Here is a 19529-nt window from a genome sequence, read left to right as displayed (position 1 = left end):
TAGTCCAGGAAGGGTCAGGGGGGACGGCAGAGGGATCTACCGAGGAGTAATCGCCAATCGGATATGGGGGGGGGGGGGGGCTACCAGTGACCCGACCGACACACCAGCACACACGTGTGCGAGTTCGGTGAGGAATGTCCGGAGAATTCCCACCCGATCCCAGTCACGCTGAATGATTTATCGGCGGTCGTTCGACCCATGCGACTGGCTCATTAGCCCACACGCAGTCATCTTATCAGTCATTTGATGCTGCTTTGATGCTTTGATGTGCTTCGGTGCCAACATTACTTGACCAGTAATAGCAAATACGAAATAGAAAACATTCCAAGAAAGAGCTCTTGAAAAATGGTTTGATAATTTCAGGTAGCAGCTCATAGGCGTCGCCAGAGATTTTCGGTTGGGGGGGCAAAATCAACTTTTGTGTTAAAACTTGCCTTTCCCCAGTCTTCACTCACTTGTTTTACATATCATTCGACGCGCAATGGTGCGAGGAATCCGATGGTGACAAAGGTTTCCTTCTAGCTATGAAATGTAATTTTTTACAGAAAAATTCGAAATTTTGAAATTTCATGACAAAAACGACTGGTAGAATTAAAGTATATAGTGGCTGCGATTGCCGACGCACTGCAGAGGGCCCCTGTGCAGACGCTCGACGCTCATGATCATTACCCAGAAAAAGGTGAAAAACGCTCCATTTAATCGGATCACCCTGCTAAAACCTCCATTCACGCATGCATGCAGAGGTTTTACGTGAAATGCATAGGACTTATCCCAGCCGCCGATCGTAGCTAAGTTGGGCATTCGGCGGAGAGTGAGTGTCGGAAGTGTGAATAGGAAGTAAATCATCTTTGCTCCAGTGAGAGGAAGTGTTTTGTTCACTCGAGTGTGAACAAAAGTTTCTCGTTTTTCGTGTGAAGGGAAGCGCTGCAAACGCGAACAAAAACTGTTAAACGGAACCAAAAGTTACGCACGGCATAGCGGCAAGGGATCCCTTAGAGATAGGTTTGGGACTTCCAGGCCATTTCATGCCACTCAGGGTCAGTGCTGACTCTCAGAAGCATCCTTAGGATCCCGGAGATCGGCGTGGGTCACCTCAAATATTTACGTGTACGTGGTGCTTTAGGGCTTTCGAGCCCAAGGTGGGGCCCTCAGAAGCCAGTGTGGGCGGCGGGCGCTAAGAGACTAGGCCCAGGGTGAGCCTGGAGCCCTCGGATAACAGTGTGAACCCTCGGGGTCTGTGTCGAATCCCTAAGGACTCTACGTAGGGACATAATAAACATGTGTTGCGGACCTCAGAGGGACACGTGAGCTGTGACCCCTCAGATGCCGGCTTGGGGTTAGCAACTCAACTCAACTTATTTATTTTAACAGACCAGACAAAGTAAAGACACACAAAACATACAAATAGGATTGGTGCAAAAGCCTAAAGCTTAACTCAAGGCACCTCTCCACATTCAATAGAACTTAACAAAACATGACACCGCCGGGATTAACATAATACACCAGCATAACTATAAATTAAATGAAAGGCGAACATAAACAGGAGTGTGAGATTACTCCTCCGCTGAGTCAGCAGCCGCCCCCGCCGCCCGCCGCAGTGCCATCGCCCTGACCACGAAGTCCTGGAAGAGCGCCGCGGCCTCCCCGCCGCCGTCAGTGCTTGTGGTGATACTGTCTCCGTGTATTAAATTGTGGATTAGGTCTCTTCGAGGTAAATTTAGAATTTGGTTACCTAAGACCAGTGAACAAAATACAGAAGCGTGCCGTTAGATTAATAGACGGCCAATGTAGATTAGCGCACACTGCACCAATCTTCAAAAAATTTAAACTTCTTCGTATCCAGGACATCGGGCGACAACAGATGTTGTTACTACTACATAAAAAAGATTCAAGGAATCTTACCACTTTCGATTGATGAATTATTTGAGAGAGTAGACCAAAATAGAAACAGTCGTTATAACAAACACTTCAAAGAAATATTTTCGTACAAATTATATAAAACACACACAATCTCATAGGCTGGTCCAAGGCTGTGGAATCAGATAATGGTCCCCGTTTACCCTACTGTGCCTCTGGTGCCTCATTCAAAACACACAATAAAAAGACTAACAAAAAACTACTTTTTGAGCCAGTATTGATTATGTAATGCAATACTCTCACATAAGTATATTGTGGAGGTTCGTAACATTACGAAAATTATAAATCACATGGTGCACTATCATGATATCTTTACTCTTACCCCATGGTTTATTTTTTCTTCACCATTGTTTTTATTTACAGGGGCGTAATCACTCCTCAAAAAATGGGCTGGAAATAACTCCCTCCGGGGGCGGCATTAACCCTCGCCGGCCGAGGGGGGGGGGGGCGGGTGCCGCCCCCCCCCATAGGGTTTTTTCGCGATAGCTCCGAACACGCTGGCGATAGAGAGCTGAAACTTGGCATAACTGACCTGAGGGGCGGCACATAGTGGGCGCCAAGATACTCTGGGGAGGGCGGCAAGGCGTTTATGGAGGGCGGCACAGACGGTGGTAAAGCGTTGTGGGGAGGGGCGGCACATTGGGGGAGGCGGGGTTTGTGGTGAGGGGCGGCACATAGAGGGCGCCAAGGCACTTCGGGGGGGTGGGGGCACATATGGCGATAGAGCATGGGGGGGCGACTTATTGAGGGCGGCGGGAAGTTGTGGCGAGGGCAGCACATAGAGAGCGCCGAGGTACTCTGGGGAGGGCGGCACAGACGGCGATGAGCTATATGCGGAGGGGCGGCACATTGAGTGCGGCGGGGTTCTGTGAGGGGCGGCACATAGAGAGCTCCGAGGAACTTGAGGGGAAGTCGGTGCGGAGGGGCGGAAGGACATCTGGGAGGGGCGGCATGTAGAGGGCACCTAGTTATTTTAGTGAGGAGCGGCACGTTGAGGTCAGGCGTATAGTGGACCGAGCAGTGCCGTTTTTTTTCTTTGTTTTGAAGTCCGCGAGTCCCGCAATTGCAGACTTCCTCTACCGGGGGCGGCATTTCAGCATCCCAAAAATGGGCTGGAATTTCCAGCGTTCCAGCGCGGTGGTTACGCCCATGTTTATTTATTATTATTTTTTATTATTTTTTACTATTAGATATTATTATTATTATTATTATTATTATTATTATTATTATTATTATTATTATTATTATTATTATTATTATTATTATTATTATTATACAGTTATTATTGTTTATAATAACTATCTACTATCTAATAACTATCTAATTATACCCATCTACCCATCTACGCTGGAGTACGAAAAAACATCATCTCACATATCATTATTATTATTATTATTATTATTATTATTATTATTATTATTATTACTACTACTACTAAGTATATTTTTTTTCATTTCCCTCGCATACTCTACATAGGGTAGACCGGGGCAAGTCGCCCCGCCGAGGTAAAACGCCTCACCGATGTTTCTCGGAACTGGCAAGGTTCTGGAGAAACATCATCTCTTCTATAAAACGTGCACTATATGATCATTATATGAGCAGACTGGAAAGAAATTGTGATGACTCTTTAGGGAGATATAGCCAAAAATGTGTTTTTGGAGTGATTTTTATGTTTTGTTGTCAGCTTATGCATCATGGCGTTCTTTTATGGTCCACATCAGGTTAATGACTTTTATGTATTTTGAACAACTTTATCTAACGCTTATAATGCCGGGTTGGTTCGTGTTAAATTATGCCTTGCTGGAGTGCAAGGCGTTGTTCTCTGACCGAACTATGCGATGGGGTAAAACGCCCCAGTAGGTCGCGGGGCAAAACGCCCCATGGGGCGTTTTACCTCATGTGTTGTTCGGACTACCCACTTCCTAATGTTCGGTAGCTGGCTAACAGTAAGTTTCTATGCATTTATATGTACTTTTCTCAGCAACTGGATGGCAAAGGAGGTATTTTGTTAACATTTCCATTGCAATAATTTATTATTTGGCCTTATGAGGCGGGTGAAAAACCTGCTCATACAAAAGTGTCATAGCTGAACAACTGATAGGATGGAAGGAGCTAACTTCAGTGCCGTGCTTCCCAAGGTCTAACAGACCTCTCATATAAGATTTAAGTCAACTAGCATGTTTAATCTTTAATCTAGAGTATGGGGCTTCTTGCCCCAGGCCGTGGGGCGTTTTGCCCTGGGGTTGGGGCAAAATGCCCCATTTGCAGTTGCTTCACAAATCACTTCCTAGCTAGGAGTCCGATCATAAGTGAATGAATTTGAGGAGTGGAAATTAAAGCAAAATGTCCAAAGAACGCATTGAGCACAAATTTGGCCTTCCAGGTGATGTGGGACAAAAGTTATGTAGCAAAATAAATTATCTGGGGCGTCTTGCCCCAGGCTACCCTAACCACTCATTCTCATGGAACTGATCTCCGTTGGTTGCCCAGCAACAAGCCTCGCTTAGCTGGGCAAAACGACGGAGATTCAGTAAATGACCCAGGTTGAACACCGACCAGCGGATTTGTATATAATACCCCTGCATGCATGATTCCCTTCATCTGAATCCTTCTAACACTGCTCCTGTGTGGATGTATGAACGAATGTGTACTCCTGGGAATTAGAAACTAGTCACTAACTGTTTTCAGTTATGACTACTATGCCTTCTCTTATACCTTTATACTAACAGCACGATCATGTCTCTCGTTTTTTGCTTCCTTGAGTTTGTTTCATTTCCTAGCTGGGAGTGCCGCGACAATTGTCTTCATTATTTTCCTTGTGGTGTTAACGTAAGGTTCTGTGTGTCGTTGGGATAGAGGGAGGGGGCACTCCTGGTCACCTGATAATGGGTGGCGGTGTAAAAAAAAGAAGAAAAAAAAAGAATGTGTTTGGCAATAGGATATAACGGGCTTAATGCGATGTTTGCTTTCTTAATGATGTTATTGATATGTGTGTGGAATCTTAAAGGTAGTGTGCCAGCTTTCCTGGACCGTATGGAGTTAATGGCCCAGATAAGGAGAACCGGATTTTTAGAACTTATCCATACCTTCCAAACTCATGGAAACGTCTTAAATTCTTCAAATTTTGAGTACCCCAGTGCGAAAATTCGCCCCGACGGGTTGTCGGTCGTACCCCAACCACATTACACACCACTATGAACAATAAATGCACACACTGAAATCGCTATTACCGATAGGCTCATCCAATCAAGTTTCGATAAGCCCGTTCATCATCATCTCCTGCGGTTTCGAACACGCCTGTTAGGTGGTGCGGTAGACCGCGCCCAAAGCCAGGGCCCCGGTAACGTGAGGTAGCCGAGTCGGGGCAGCGTGCGCTGACCCAAGCCGGGGCCGCGCGTCCTCCCGGTGTCATGTGATAGCCCGGGGCTGCCCGGGGATGCGGTAGACCGCGCCCAAAGCCGCGGCCCCGGCTTGGGTCAGCGCACGCTGCCCCGACTCGGCTACCTCACGTTACCGGGGCCCTGGCTTTGGGCGCGGCTTCTGCTCATACTTTGTGGTGCGGTGGTGGTGCGTCGGGCCGCGCGCTCTGACTTCGTCCAAGAAAAATGCGTCAGCTGATCATTGTCATTTCTGCCACTTTCATGTGGTGAGATGGGGTCATAACTTTGGAGACGGCTGTTTCATATCAATTATTTTACATAAAATAATATTTCAAACCATAAATTAATGTTCGACAGCCAAATTAAAGAAACAATACCAATACAGGCTTACAGTTTAAATTCGACATTGTGTTGTCTACGATTAGACAGCTGATAACTCATTCCCGTACGTCGTAACTCTATAATGACCTTTGCTTATTGTCACATGTGCGCCGCATTCGCGATTGTTGCCGACGTCTGTTTGCAGGTCAGCCCACTACAGTTGTTATACATATCGAAAAACCGATAAACTTTTAGGCGAAAAAAGCACTATTTTAGGCCCATTTTTTATTTTTTTGCGATATTAGGTAAAAACAGAAGCTTCTTATCCTAGGAAAAATTAAATGGGAAACCATTGGAAGGTGGCACACTACCTTTAAGTATATGTGTGTGGAATCTTAAGTGCAGCAAAGTCTGTTGCCTCAAAAGTTTGGCTGAACTATCAGAGGCTAGTTAAGGTTCTCAGAAATGTTCGAAGGCTCAAAGATCCCTGTATGGGCCCTCAGAGAACATGGACACCAGTGGGACTTTCAGAGGCCGGTTTGGGCCCTCTGAAAGCTTCTTTAGGGCTCAGTGGAGCTCCTTAGGAGCCTTTGTTTAAAGCAAGCTCATGAGCCCTGCGACACTTGTACGGTACTTGAGCCTGTCGCAGACATTTGACGAGAGTTGAGAAAGGCCCCGAAGATTTCGTTTCACACTTTGAACGAAAATTGTGTCAGCACTCGAAAACTTATGAAAATCAGCTGTAAAATGTAATAAAGAACGAACTAGGAACATGGAATGAATCACAGCATTGACATTTCCGAGTCTGGACTCGGAGTCTTGAAGATTTTGGCGACTGGACTCGGAGTCTTGAAGATTTTGGCGACTGCGTGTCAGACTCTGGTTTGAACTGCACGCTCCAACCGAGTCTGACCTCACAGGCATTCTCAGAAAGGTACCCCCATTTTTCCCGACTCCAAAATCTCATCGGATCTGTATCGATCTCAGGGGGTGCCCGGTCCGAGGTTGGGGGGGGGGGGGCAAGCTGCCCCGCTTGCCCCCCCCCCCGTGGCGACGCTAATGTAGCAGCTTAACCCTTGCCGGCCGAGAGGGGTGCCGCCCCCCCATAGGGTTTTTTCGCGATAGCTCCGAACACGCTGGCGATAGAGAGCTGAAACTTGGCATACCTGACCTTTGATTCAAGCCGGATCTTTTGACACCAACCGCATTTTCGGGTCAGGTCACTGACCTATGAAGTCATAATGAATCTCTGCACGGTCTTCAGATGTCGCAACTTCGCAACGCCATCACTGCCAGAGGAGCTTTCACAGGGAAATGAAACTTGAAGGATATAGTATCCATTACGAGTGTCACAACTTGTATATCTCGGATTTTTCGTGAAGGTCATATGAGGTCAGGTCATTTTCGTGACCTCGCCATTATAAGTCAATGGGGAAAAATGAAAACTGCTATTCTGGCGCCGGGAACGATCTCAGGGCCTCGGCTAAGGAATTTTGACTGGTGGGCCACTTGGGCAGCGACATGGACTGACCTTCGTAGCCATAGCCCCCCCCCCCAATTTTCGATTTCTCCCCAGATTTCGGCCACTTTCTTCTGCAAAAAACGTCAGGATGGCATTCAAAAAATGTAAAAAAAAAACGGGGCTCGACCCCCCCCCCCCCCCGACTCTTCAGAGAGAGAGGAGAGAGTAGGGACCCACAACCCTCTCAGTGGTGATACTTCCTCGGTGCACATAAAATCGCACAAGCACGGAATGTATAGTCTACGACATATAGTAGTACATATCGACATATCGACATGTCGTAGACTATATATTCCGTGGCACAAGTATGAAGTATGCACACAATATTGACGCAGATTATAAAACTTTGGACGATAACTTACGGCCGTGAGTGGATGGCTCGCCGACTAGTCGGAGATTCGGAAGCGGTCGGACGGGATCGGGCGTTGTTGGGTGAATCGGAAGGAATATTTATATGTTGGTGACCTTAAGCCCTAGTGTAAAGACGAAGAAACCAGACTGACCTCCAGAAGATGTTGAAGACGATGCTGTAGTCGACGATGATGAGAAGAAGGCGACGAAGAGAAGTAGTGCACAAATTTTCGGCCCTAGGCCATCCTCAGGTGATGAGAGGGGAGGTAGAGGTAAGGAGGGGGAGGAAGACCACCTCCAACGGACGCCGCGGCGAGGCACCAACTCCTGAGGATGGCCTAGGGCCGAAAATTTGTGCACTACTTCTCTTCGTCGCCTTCTTCTCATCATCGTCGACTACAGCATCGTCTTCAACATCTTCTGGAGGTCAGTCTGGTTTCTTCGTCTTTACACTAGGGCTTAAGGTCACCAACATATAAATATTCAAGTAGAAACAATGCCCTACATCCAAGAGGCGTTCCGACAATTAAACAAAATCGGAAGGAATTGTGAACAGCACGAGTGCAACTTTATATATAAAGTGGTTTGTAGCAGGAACCCCAAAGGGGGGTTTTAGCAGCAACCCCAACATCTCTGAAAATGATCATTAAGCCTATTGGTGTCGCATGGAAAATAATTGACTCAAAAGCCCAAGCGCACTGCGCAACCCTGATATTTTCTTTAAAAAAAAAACTAAGTTATGTACACGTTCACTTCTGGTGAACAGTGTCCCAAACTTCAGATTTCTCTTGGGTGTCTGAGTGGAAAATTCGAGCCACCCAAAATGTGAGAGTGGAAAATTATCCATTCTTATTCTTGAGTGTCATCTTCAGCCCAAATGAGAAATTTTTGGAACGCTGACTGTGAACGGTTCGAAATTCGTCCAACTGGTCAGATGTGTGACTGCAAGCATCATACCGGTCGTGAAGACGCATAATATCGCTTGCAGACTTCAATCGGCTGGAAGTCGCCGACACTACCTCTAGTTTGACTCTGGCTTATATCGTGTCTATCGGCGAGCCGTCTGAGATCGCTCGCAGGCTTATCCCCGACCGTCTGAACCGGTCTGTTCTTTATTCGTAGTTTTTCTTGTAACCGACTGGTCTGCGGCAGATGCTTATGTGACTGCAACCACTCGATCGATCGGAAAGCTTGCAAGAACTCTTGCAGACCTCGATCGGCTGGAAGCCGCCGACACTATCTGTAATTGACAGAGGCAGACGGCTTTCGCGATTATTTTAAAGCCTCGGTCACACTTCACCGGATTGGACCAACGGACGAGAAACGGACGAGAACTGTCAGCGTCCGGTGATGTCCGTTTGTTTCCGTTGGACGTCCGTTTGTCATCCGTTAATATCCGTTCCATGTTCGGTGGTGTCCGGTTGAGCACACCGGACACCACCGGACATGGAACGGATATGAACGGATGAGAAACGGATGTCCAACGGAAACGAACGGACATCCCCCGGACACCACCGGACGCCGTCCGTTTCTCGTCCATTGGTCCAATCCGGTGAAGTGTGACCGAGCTGGCTTAGTCCACTTAGTCCACTATAGTTCACTTTTTACCCCAAGAGGATATTGCAAACAATAGGTTGAATTTTTTTTTCACAAGAATATGTTTCACCTATGGGTACTTTACAGCCTGAAAATGTACGATAAGATCTGCTAATTCAATTTGAAATGTGAAAAATGTGAAAACTTAGATTTTTCGGAAAATTACTGGTGGGCCAAATCTTTGAGGCTGGTGGGCCATTTCGGGTCACTGGTGGGCCATTTGGCCCACCAGTTAACATGTTAGCCGAGGCCCTGAACGATCTCCAACTATCTTAAGCACACAGAATCGTGATTTGATGCACTCCTTGCAAGGTTAGATGCGTCACTAGTGCAATAGGTGATATGGACTCAGGAAATACTCAGGAAGACCTGCCGAATCGAATGATATGCGACATGACCTCTTTCGACCAGCTTCGTGACCTGGGGGCGCTGACCTGACCGTGACCTGAGGTCAACACCCTAAGGTGACCTGATCCAAACAAAAAGTATATCATTCGACGCGCCTGAGCAAGGCGAACACGATGCTGCCAAAATCGCGGCTCTGTGGCCGTTTTTTGCGAAGTTATTCACCAAAAACTGAACCGTACCTTTGGGCACTTGACCTGACCTCAGAGGTCACCGGTTGACCTAGGACCTTAAAATCGGGTATCAGCTCTGCGTCTCGTAACGGCGCACACGGTCGTTTTTTTCCGCGACGCGCTAGCTCCACCAGGGGCGAAACGGCGAGGGGGGTCGTACCCGTCCCCCCTCGGCCGGCGCGTTTGTAGAAAACCGTTAGGTCCGGCGAGGGTTAAACAATGTCCGGGTGTTGGTCGCGCTCCGTATTTATGGGGGGGGGGGGGGGGCAAAACGCCTCCCTCTCCTTTTCTATCGATATCTCTCTATAGATGACCTTGGATATCTCCTAAAGCTTTGCAGATATCGTCACCAAACTTTCATGGTCCCTGGGGGCATTAATTTTACACCTTGTGGCAGAAATGCTCAAGGGGCTATGATAGGTTGGCTACAAAAGACGTTTGAATGACGTCATCGTCTGCCATTTTCGACAAGAAAGGTTTGCCGGAAGAGCTATCACGCCTACAGTTTTAAAGGTACAGAAAAACATATTCTCAACAAAAAAGGTGTAAAAATAATTGGGCTACAAAACTGTTTCATTGGATTTTTTGAAATTTTGGACTTTGAACGCCAAAATCAATCTTATACATGTATGTTTAATAGTGAATACCCTATTAGTACCCAAAAAATCCAAACTTTGCGAAAACGGAAAGCATATTATAGAACTTGAGGTGGTCCATCGGCATCGACATACCAAGTTTGATATCAGTAGCTTCATTTTTGGCAAATTTATGGCGAAAAAACTACTCAACATTGGTGACGTCAAATTTCCAAACTCAATTTTTAGCTCAATTTCTAACCACGTAGCATAGGACTGAGGCCATCGTTGGAGTCCCCGTGACGAGCTACATTGAATCGATGCCTTTCCTATGCAAAACAACTATCAATTTTGAAAGTTGACCTTTTTACTTTACACTGACCTGACCTTCCCAGAACGCACCCTAAAATGGCCCCAATGGTCGCTTAACCCATGTAATTGAATTTGAAATGTAAAATTGACCATAAAGCACACGACCCTAAATGTGGCTAGTATAGTTGGGTTCATATTGCGACCCTACGTGACCTGACCTCTGTGACCTGACCTGGTGGCTGGTATCAATAATCTCATTTAGCATGGTGTTATCAGGGTGTAACAAAATTATCCGGACATCTTTTTCCCGCTGCAATTAAGAAGCAAAACAATCTGGTGCTTTTCCTTTTAAATGACGATATAGTGACCCAAGCCCCTAAAAACAGCGACCCTTCATAAGAGCACAGTTACGAATGCGCTGAAGCATTTCAGCCGCTGAGTTCTCCAGCACACTGAGTTTGCTGTGATTGTGGACTAACGCCGTCTTGACCTTTGCCTACAGTTAGGCGGTGCTGGTGGCAGGTGTCTCCTCATTCACCTGCTGGAGAATAGCCCACAAATTTTCGATGGGATTGGGAACGGAGCTTTTTCCAAGCCATAGACCCTTAGCCCAGAAGAATAGGAGGTTCTCTTAGCATCACTTCTCATTCTTCTAGTGATTTTGAGGTGGCGCGTCAACCCGCATGAAAACAGCGTGGCTTGAATCAGGCATCAGTGCACGTTCAGAAACTGAGCCCTCCTGTGCCATCTGGTTGAGCGCCTCCTGCCACTCATTAGAGAGGATGTTGTACCAGTAATACTCGTCGTTGATAGTGGTTTTATACGACACCATGTGCAACAAGACCATCACACAGCAGCTAAACAATAAACATGCTCCAGACCTGGATTTCGACTGGATGTTTGGCTAATGACGGAAACGGCCGGCACGTTTGAGCTACTAGCCGCCCACACACATCCGATTTAACGGTCCAAAGGATGATATAGCTCGAACAGCAGCCCATCCAACCAGACCACCTTACCAGACCAGTCTTCCTTCACCCAGTGGACATGCTCTGGTATGAAGAGAAAGGCTGGCTGTTTTCCCACCAGTGTTGTTGTCTTCTTCAGTTTAAATGGGAGCTGAACCAACTTGGTAAAGTGGGAAGCAGTGGATCATAATATGGAACTGGTCAGAGTGTGGCACATAACCAACATAACCATGACAAATTTCATTTGATGTCTGTGATACATAAATAATTTGATAAAAGGCCTTCTTCTTAGTAAGTGTGGCATGGACAAAAGCTAATCCTTACCATATTTATATCCAATGTTATCATAAATAGGTAACACTTATTACCACCTGCCAATGCACCATAATGTGACTGGTTGATAATGATAACCAGGTGTAGGATGATGAGGCCATGAGTGCAGAGGCCAGAGGTATTTAGCCAATCTATTTGGTGATGCTATGTTGCTGCAATAGTGTTGTAGGTTAGATAAGGTTTTGATAGGTTTCATTAAGTTTGGTTCAGTTTAGTTAGGTTTGGTTTAACTTGGTTTGGTTTGGTTGGGTTTGATTAGGTTGAGTTAGGTTAGGTTAGTTTTAGGCATGTTTAATGATAAAAACTTGTAACATCTTCTGTAGTTGTTCAAGCCTGGCCCCTGGGACACTATTATCACCAATAAATACTTTATTCTGTTCTTCATAAGTTGTTCAAATACAATTGCAAATCAGCGGTTCAAGAAGAAAGGCTAGGTACCATTCGCTCCCATATAGGAAAGAGCAATACTCTGAAGTGACGGAATGAAACATAGGCTACGTTTCCATGACACAAGTTAAACCGATTTTGAAAAATGGATTTGCTCCATCATAGCATTGAGGCATAATGTAAAAATGTAAACATAGGATTCGGTGCTAGCTAAAACCATATATACACTCATTTTTTGCATAAGGTAAATAGTTTCCGATAAAAACGCGCATGAAATTTCGCTAAATCGATTTAGACGTGTCATGGAAACGTAGTGATTATATGTCTTGAAACTTTATAACTGCTTTATTTTTGCAAGATTATTGTTTGGGCTGATTGGAACCATTCCAAACCATTTTTCAACATTCAGTAGCATTTGATAGCTGCCTAATTAGTCACATTGCAAATGTTTTGATAGGTACCTAGATCACACAATTTCACCTGGGGGCTCAGACCTCATGAATAGTGAAAAATGTAAGTGGAGTGGATACTGATAATATAAATCACAACAAAACAGTGTATCAAGTTAACTCAGAATATCTTACCTCCAAGGACAGCATTTTCTGGCAAAGTTGCCATAATTGCTTCGATCGTTCTCCCAGACATGTTTGATGTTGGTCAGCTGCAGCTGCAGAGAAATTGAGAATAAGTCAATTCAATGCATATTTTATATTTTTACACAATTATTCATACAATTTATTAAGGATTTGACGGAAAATTGTTAAACTTACTTATCCTAGCTACTTGATCTTCTAAACGCCTCCTCGATCAAAACAAATCCTCGGTATAGGACTTTACACAGAAGAATCCTTGCGTATCAAATGGCGCAAATGCGCATTTTTCGTCGACAATCCTCAACAAGCATCACGTGATGTAAAAGTCTTGTGCTTTCAGGAACTTTAAAAATATTTTATCAGGCTACTAAATTCGATATTGAAAACAGTCAAGGCAATAGAACTCAAGATTCTTACAGATAGTATGAAGCATAGATAGCCATATGAAACTTATTGCTAATATTGCATGCTTCAAATGTCATTGGACTTCAGCTCAAATTGAGCTCAAATGCTCTAAAACGAAATGTAACGATGCGGTGTAGTGCAACGATATGCTAGGAAGATGCCGGAGCTCGGAATCCTGACAAAATAAAGCGGCCTTCTGCTCAGCTAAAGTCTAAACCCACGGAGAAGGACTACAAGCTCCAAATGCGCCAATTCAGACCAGCGTCAGCGCTGTATTTTGGTTGCTAGCCGCTGACTTCCCGCGTATCCGCACTTATAAGCGGGACCTAAAGGCTGAAGCTCCTGCAGCACCCGTCCCGTCGTTCCACCCTTGGACATTCAAAATTTCAAATCCTCTTCCTCCACGCTGCAGCCCCTGGACACTGGACAAGCAAATTTATCCTATGCCGTATGCGGGCGGCTCCCAAGGCCGTATAGAAAGGCGGCTCCCATTGGAGCGCACCGCAGCTTCAAATTGGAGCACACCCGTAGCCGGGTGCCGCGATCGTGGTTGGGGAACTGGTCGACCTGTCTACTTGAATCGGGTTTGCCTGCCCAGACCAGTGTCGCTTCCTAATTTCTATCATCCTCCTGGCTCTACAATGGTCTCAATGGACCGAAAGGACCTAACCCAACTGAATTCCCGTAGCTTGTCCTGCACTGCGCACGATACCACTCACCGAGGAATCCTTAGATCCTGCTCCTGGCACAGGGGCAACTGAGCTGTCTTCGGCCGTGCGGCTACCGTGCACACATTGCAACTGATTTTAATACACCTATTGATTTAAACGTCTGCTAACATTAATGGGCTTTTATGTTTTGTTCACCGAGACTAAGAGCCTAAACACGGTGCAGTATTGTTTACCTCGGGATAACCGTCTCATAACAGTGCATTTTCACAATCTAACGAGAACTGCACCGATAAGCAAGAGAATAAGACAACAAACTGGCAGCCTTCTTTATTTCATGGAGTCATAAAACATTAACAAAGCCAGGAATAAGCCGCGAGTCGCAGCCAACAGCAGGTTTGAGTGGCATTGCCGTCTCTCACTTCTCCACGGCCCCGAGCGCCGCGATTGTACTATGCCCGAGAGCAATGGAGCCCCGGCCCGACCCACCCGACTAGACATGATAACACATTGGTAAACGGCCGACTACAGGAACCAAACCGATTTCCCGCGGCGGACATACAACAAAACGAGCGGGCGCGCTTCCTGCGAGTAACCAGCTCTGGTTTGGCGTGCCACGGCGGCCGACGAACACAATGGACCCGCTCCAGACGTACCCTGCGCTCAAACAGCTCTCACACAGCCAGACGGCGCCCGTTCCGGGCGGAGACGGGCACCTACAACAGCGCGCCGAACCAACATAATCCAACCGAGGACCGGCTACAACTCTAACCGAGCAGCGTCTCCAACCGAGAACGGCCACAGCTCCAACCAAGGACCGTCACAAGTAACAGCATACCGGGCAGCAGCGGAAGCCCACATCGACACTACAGTCTACACATCTACCGTCCGCATGAAAAATAATTTCTCCCCGAATCCCACACGCCGACCCTCTGCCGATCATAGTCGGCATGACGCGACCGGGAAGGCGTTTGAAGCGTGCCGTCTCTCACGGCGCGTTCACAGTGGAAATACACACGCGGTAACAGCTAGAACACCACAGTGACTGACGAGCGGCAGACTCGGCCTGTCTGCCCAAACACGGCACATCGGTAACGGAGTGACTGACGCGCGCAGCGGCGGCGCGGCCGACGGCAGTGGTCCCGACTTCAGACATGACTCGCGGCGCCAGGGCGGCTCCACAGGCGCCCACTATCACACCCCTGTGAGCGGCGGCGCAACGCGCACACACAGCGCTGAACACGACACGAGTCCGGCACGGCCCTTAGCCAGGTCACAGCTGAGGCAGCTCGCTGAGCTCAGGGATCGGGTCCCGCCAGTACACGAACGAGTTGTAGTCTAGGTTAGCCACGTCGTCGCGATCACCACAAGGCGGGAAAAAGTGGTCCACAATGTGAGTCAGATTTGTATAGCTGAAACAAAAGGAGACCACTGTCAGTCGAGTGTGGCTTCAGCCAGTGAGACTACCAGAATGTAAAGAAAACTACGAAACGGAACAAACAAAGGCAGATATTGTGTGAAAAGCATTATCAACGTGAATAGTTTGCCATGAATAAAAACTAATCGAATAAGACTTGGACATATACAACAAAACAAGCCCTTTGTGACCCACCATGGTCTGTAATGTCAATGTCGAGTGTCATAAGCACCAAAAGGAGGAAGGACACTAGAACGAGCACATCATCCCAGTACAAACACATTATCAGACACTGGACAGGCTGACTGATGTCAGTCAATGCTGACCGCAGCCAAAATGTATTATCAACTTCCAGCTGATAAAATGCCACCCAAAGCGTGATTACCCCGCACTGTTATCCGAAACCGAAGCGTCCCCAACCTCCAACATGCTGAAGCAGATGCAACACAGCACTGCCAAAAGCTCGCCCCCACCGCGCCGCACAGCAGCTCGTGGAACCGCAGCCTACCGACCCCGCCACCAGGTGGTGTTAGTGTAGCTCCCGATTATCCTTTACCTGCTGCCCGGCGCTGCCCGTACGCCAACGTTAGTCCACCGAAAGAGACATAGGAACGTCTGGTTTCCACTAGAGCTAAGCGAGATTCCGTGCGCCAACACCAGTCCACCGAAGGATGAATAGGAACATCGGGGTTCAGCACGAGCTAAGCGAGATTCCGTATCTGCGATCGCTTTGGAAGATGATGTTTTCCGTGCATCAGGAGTTGTGGAAGCAAACTGCCGACATCTGTCCCAGGGAGCAGGTAATCAACCGATGACGGCTCGTTTATGAAAAGCTGGATATCAAACTTCAGCTGTGGAGGGAGGATTTCATGGGAGCTGATGTTTAACCCCGACATGCAGGAACAGACAACAATCTGCAGCACGATCTGGCAGTAACGTACTGCCATGCCGGATCAGGCCAGGTCAGGTCAGGTTAGTCCCAGTCATATTGCTAAAAGTCTTGGCTGGGGTCTGTCATAATGTCTGCTCTTAGCCAGACAGTATTCAGTCGACGAAAAATAACTATTAAAAAACGACGAAAGCTTTTCTGGAACCGTCGGATCAGAATAGAAATAAAAGGATCGTTCAGAACCACTCGCTAAAAACGCCAGGCTCGGTGTCCACTTAACTGCAAGGTCAGCACTCAGCACGTCAGCTTCGATCCTGTTAGTCTAGGTCAGCTCAGCCCAAGGCAAGTCAGGTCAGGAAATTGTTATGTTCATTTCATTCCAGTCAGGACAGCTCCGGCCTGTGGTCATGTCATCCCCGTTCGGCGGTGAACCCGAGGCCAAGACAGATTAGCTCCAGGTCGGGACAGGTGAGCCGCAGTCAGGTCAGGTCCTCAGGTCCGGTCAGGTCGGGTCGGGTCGTTCCAGGTCAGGTCGGGTCGGGTCGGGTCAGGTCAGGTCGTCGTCGGACGCTCACCGGGCACTGCGTGTCGCCGGGGAATATCGATGGAGTCGGAGGCGGGTCGCAGGCCGAGACTATCTGTGCTACAGCGGCGGCCCGGCTGCGGTACCGGCACCGGAACAGCCACCGCCGGCGACTCCTTCCGACCGAGCGGCGGGAACAGCCAGTCCACCTCGCGCGCCTGGCTCAGGAAGCTGAAACCCGCCCAGGCGGCACCGTTCAGAGGCCGGGAGAACAGAGGAGAGGCGGACGGGCAGCGGCCGCCCGCGCACCGGGCCCCACAGAGAGCCACACCGAACAGACTTCAGCCGAAAGCCGAGTCGGCGATTCCACGGATCGGTTAACTACGAAGATAATGCAATTAGATGCAATCCAGCTCATAAAGCAAATGCTGTTTATCAGACATGACTCTCAATAAATTACTAATGCACCAACGTTTCAATTACTTCATTGAACATCACTGCCGAGCCGTGGAATCGTAGACGTAAGTGTAAGGACGTAGCCTATCAGCGATGTCCGAATGTGCTGGGTTGGAAAACTGCTGTAGAAAGCACTCTAAGACAGAAAGACAAATAAGTGTCGAATGTCAAACGCAGCCTTTAAAGCCCGCTGGAAAGCTGACGAAGGACATCATAAAGCATGCGTGATGTGTGTGTGTGTGTTCGCGCGAGCCTAAGTTCTGCTCATCCGCCACCACTTCGAAGCCAGTGTCCCCAGCCATCCCGTACTTTTCTACATCCTGCAGTGTCGGGCCGATTTCAGGTGAAATGGAGTGGATAATGGTGCCCGCTGGTCAATTATTCCGGTGCCCTGCTCAATGGACTAGTGTATCTAAAATTGCCTGCACCACTGAATAGCTGAGCGTAAGCCTATGAGCTGCACCCGACCCAGCCTCCAAAGCCCGTCGACTCTACCCCCAGTTCCCCTCCCTTCCCTTCCCGTGTCGTCCCGACCAGAAACCCCTCCCTGTCTCTGCTGCTAAGCAGGCACACGCGCGGCCACTCACGAGGACTGGAAGGTCTGTGTCAGCTCGTGACGCAGCTCGCCCCGGTGGTTGATGGTGAAGATCCGCGAAGACGGGATGCCCACGGCTCGGTACGCGAACGCGTCGTTCACCCGGTTCCCGTAGCCGGCGTACAGCGGGTTCCGGCCCGGGAACAACGCCTGGATGTCACGCAGACACGGGATCTTGAAGTCCTCCGGGCGGCGCTCGATCACTTCCCTGGAGAGACAGAGGGACACGGGCCGGTCAGTATCACGGTACACGTGTAATGTACGACATAGGGGTCAGAGGAGGGCGCCGCTCGATCACTTCCCTGGAGAGACACAGAGGGCACGGACCGGTCAGTCACACGGGCTGTGTGTGACAAGGGGTCGGAGGAGGGCGACGCTTGGCCACCTCTCTGGGTGGTGACAGAGACGGCCAGTCACCAGTCAGTAACTACATGAGTTATGAGTAGCACGGGGCCGGTAAGGACGGCGCGGCACCACGGCAGTGGGACGTGTGAAGTGCGAGTGTACACGGCAACAGAACAACATAACGCTGGGTTGCAAGCAGAAATATGTCGGGCATCATTGGGGCATCAGCACAGCGACAGATCTGAGATCCAGAGACAGTAGTTTCCTTTGCTAGCGCCGAGCACATACGTGTTTACACATAGCTGTTTGTTGTCAAAAAACAATGACAGCCCTGACTGCCGACAACAACCGACAAGCTTGATTCCGGCCGCTCTTTTGCACTTGATCAAATGAACTACCGAACATAAAAAGAGGTTCACTGAGGAAGGCGACAACACGGCCACAGGAGACAATGCAAAAACTACAGAATGACCTCAATGAACATACCACACAAAACATGCCCAGCGGCGAGCGCTCAGTGCTCCGGATCTCGTTCTTTCACTGATGTCCACACCAACATACTGGCGCATATATCAATCAAAAGGGCGTCGGACTCTGCAGTTTAGGAGCATTGCGAAAGAGGCGCACACCATCAGCGTGAGGGGAGGATAAACACTTATTACGTCATCGGCGCCGGGGTGATACTGCGCCTAAATGGAACATCTGGGCAAGAAAAACACACAAATCAAGCAGAATTGCGCCAACGTTAATGTGTACAATAAACTCCCGGAACCTGACATGCACGTTGCGAAACAAGATTCCTTGCTTGCTTGTGCTTGTTCTACAATATTTTCCACTAGCCGTAGCCAACATTGCAAAATGGAAAAATCCCAACCTGCAAAAATGTGGACTTTTCGCTGGTCATCGCGACACCTGTTGACCACGACGCTGGCAAAATACAGCACCAATCGTCTACGTGGAATGCTGATTTCAACAATCCCGGCGCCAAAACATTGTCAGAGTGCGGCATTGCGCCACTCTCCTGGCAGTGACAGTGACCGACTCCTGCACAGGGCACTCCACCCTGCTGTCCACACACAGACACACACACGGAGCTGGCTATTGCACACCGCTGCCAAACGTTCCCGGCGTGCAGGGGTGAGTCAGGACGCCGCGCAGCACCTCTGCTCTGTCCGTACTCTCACGCTCTATCTCAGATGACGTAGCGAGACGTCACCGCTGCGTACGTCGCACGCACCACCGTCCCATCGGTCGTGACCGGCCACAAAATACACCCCAGTGGACACGGAGCATTAATGGCCGGGCATGCGGCCATGTCAACACCTGGAACACTAGAGTCGCCCCTGTCCACACCAAAATAGTCACACAGGGACCAGAGCTGGCGTTACAACACACTCA

At 48.4% G+C, this 19529-nt stretch overlaps 2 protein-coding genes across 6 annotated transcripts in view; both read right to left on the bottom strand.

Moving 5' to 3' along the window:
• LOC122381602 (V-type proton ATPase subunit H-like) overlaps nucleotides 1–13108 on the bottom strand; it is a 41848-nt gene extending 28740 nt beyond the window's left edge. Inside the window, exons 1-2 of one of the 2 annotated variants that reach the window (XM_043365964.1) lie at nucleotides 13011–13108; nucleotides 12825–12907 (exon numbers count right to left, since the gene is read on the bottom strand). In XM_043365964.1, coding sequence (XP_043221899.1) covers nucleotides 12825–12885 — 61 coding nt within the window. In that variant the 5' untranslated portion in view covers nucleotides 12886–12907; nucleotides 13011–13108. The remainder of the gene's footprint in view (nucleotides 1–12824; nucleotides 12908–13010) is intronic. The other variant, XM_043365963.1, reaches the window with a different exon arrangement.
• Nucleotides 13109–14221: 1113 nt separating this feature from the next.
• The window catches only part of LOC122381601 (phosphatidate phosphatase LPIN1-like), a 36346-nt gene continuing 31038 nt past the window's right edge, over nucleotides 14222–19529 (bottom strand). For 2 of the 4 annotated variants that reach the window (XM_043365957.1, XM_043365959.1), the window contains exons 11-13: nucleotides 17779–17994; nucleotides 16788–16966; nucleotides 14222–15318 (exon numbers count right to left, since the gene is read on the bottom strand). In XM_043365957.1, the coding sequence (XP_043221892.1) occupies nucleotides 15305–15318; nucleotides 16788–16966; nucleotides 17779–17994 (409 nt within the window). In that variant the 3' untranslated portion in view covers nucleotides 14222–15304. The remainder of the gene's footprint in view (nucleotides 15319–16787; nucleotides 16967–17778; nucleotides 17995–19529) is intronic. The other 2 variants (XM_043365961.1, XM_043365960.1) reach the window with 1 other exon arrangement.

Source organism: Amphibalanus amphitrite, unplaced genomic scaffold, assembly GCF_019059575.1.
Source record: "Amphibalanus amphitrite isolate SeventyFive unplaced genomic scaffold, NRLGWU_Aamphi_draft 000123F_arrow, whole genome shotgun sequence".
NCBI lineage: Eukaryota > Metazoa > Arthropoda > Thecostraca > Balanomorpha > Balanidae > Amphibalanus > Amphibalanus amphitrite.
The sequence above is the reverse complement of the archived record's forward strand: the minus strand, read 5'-3'. Positions and strand labels throughout refer to the sequence as shown.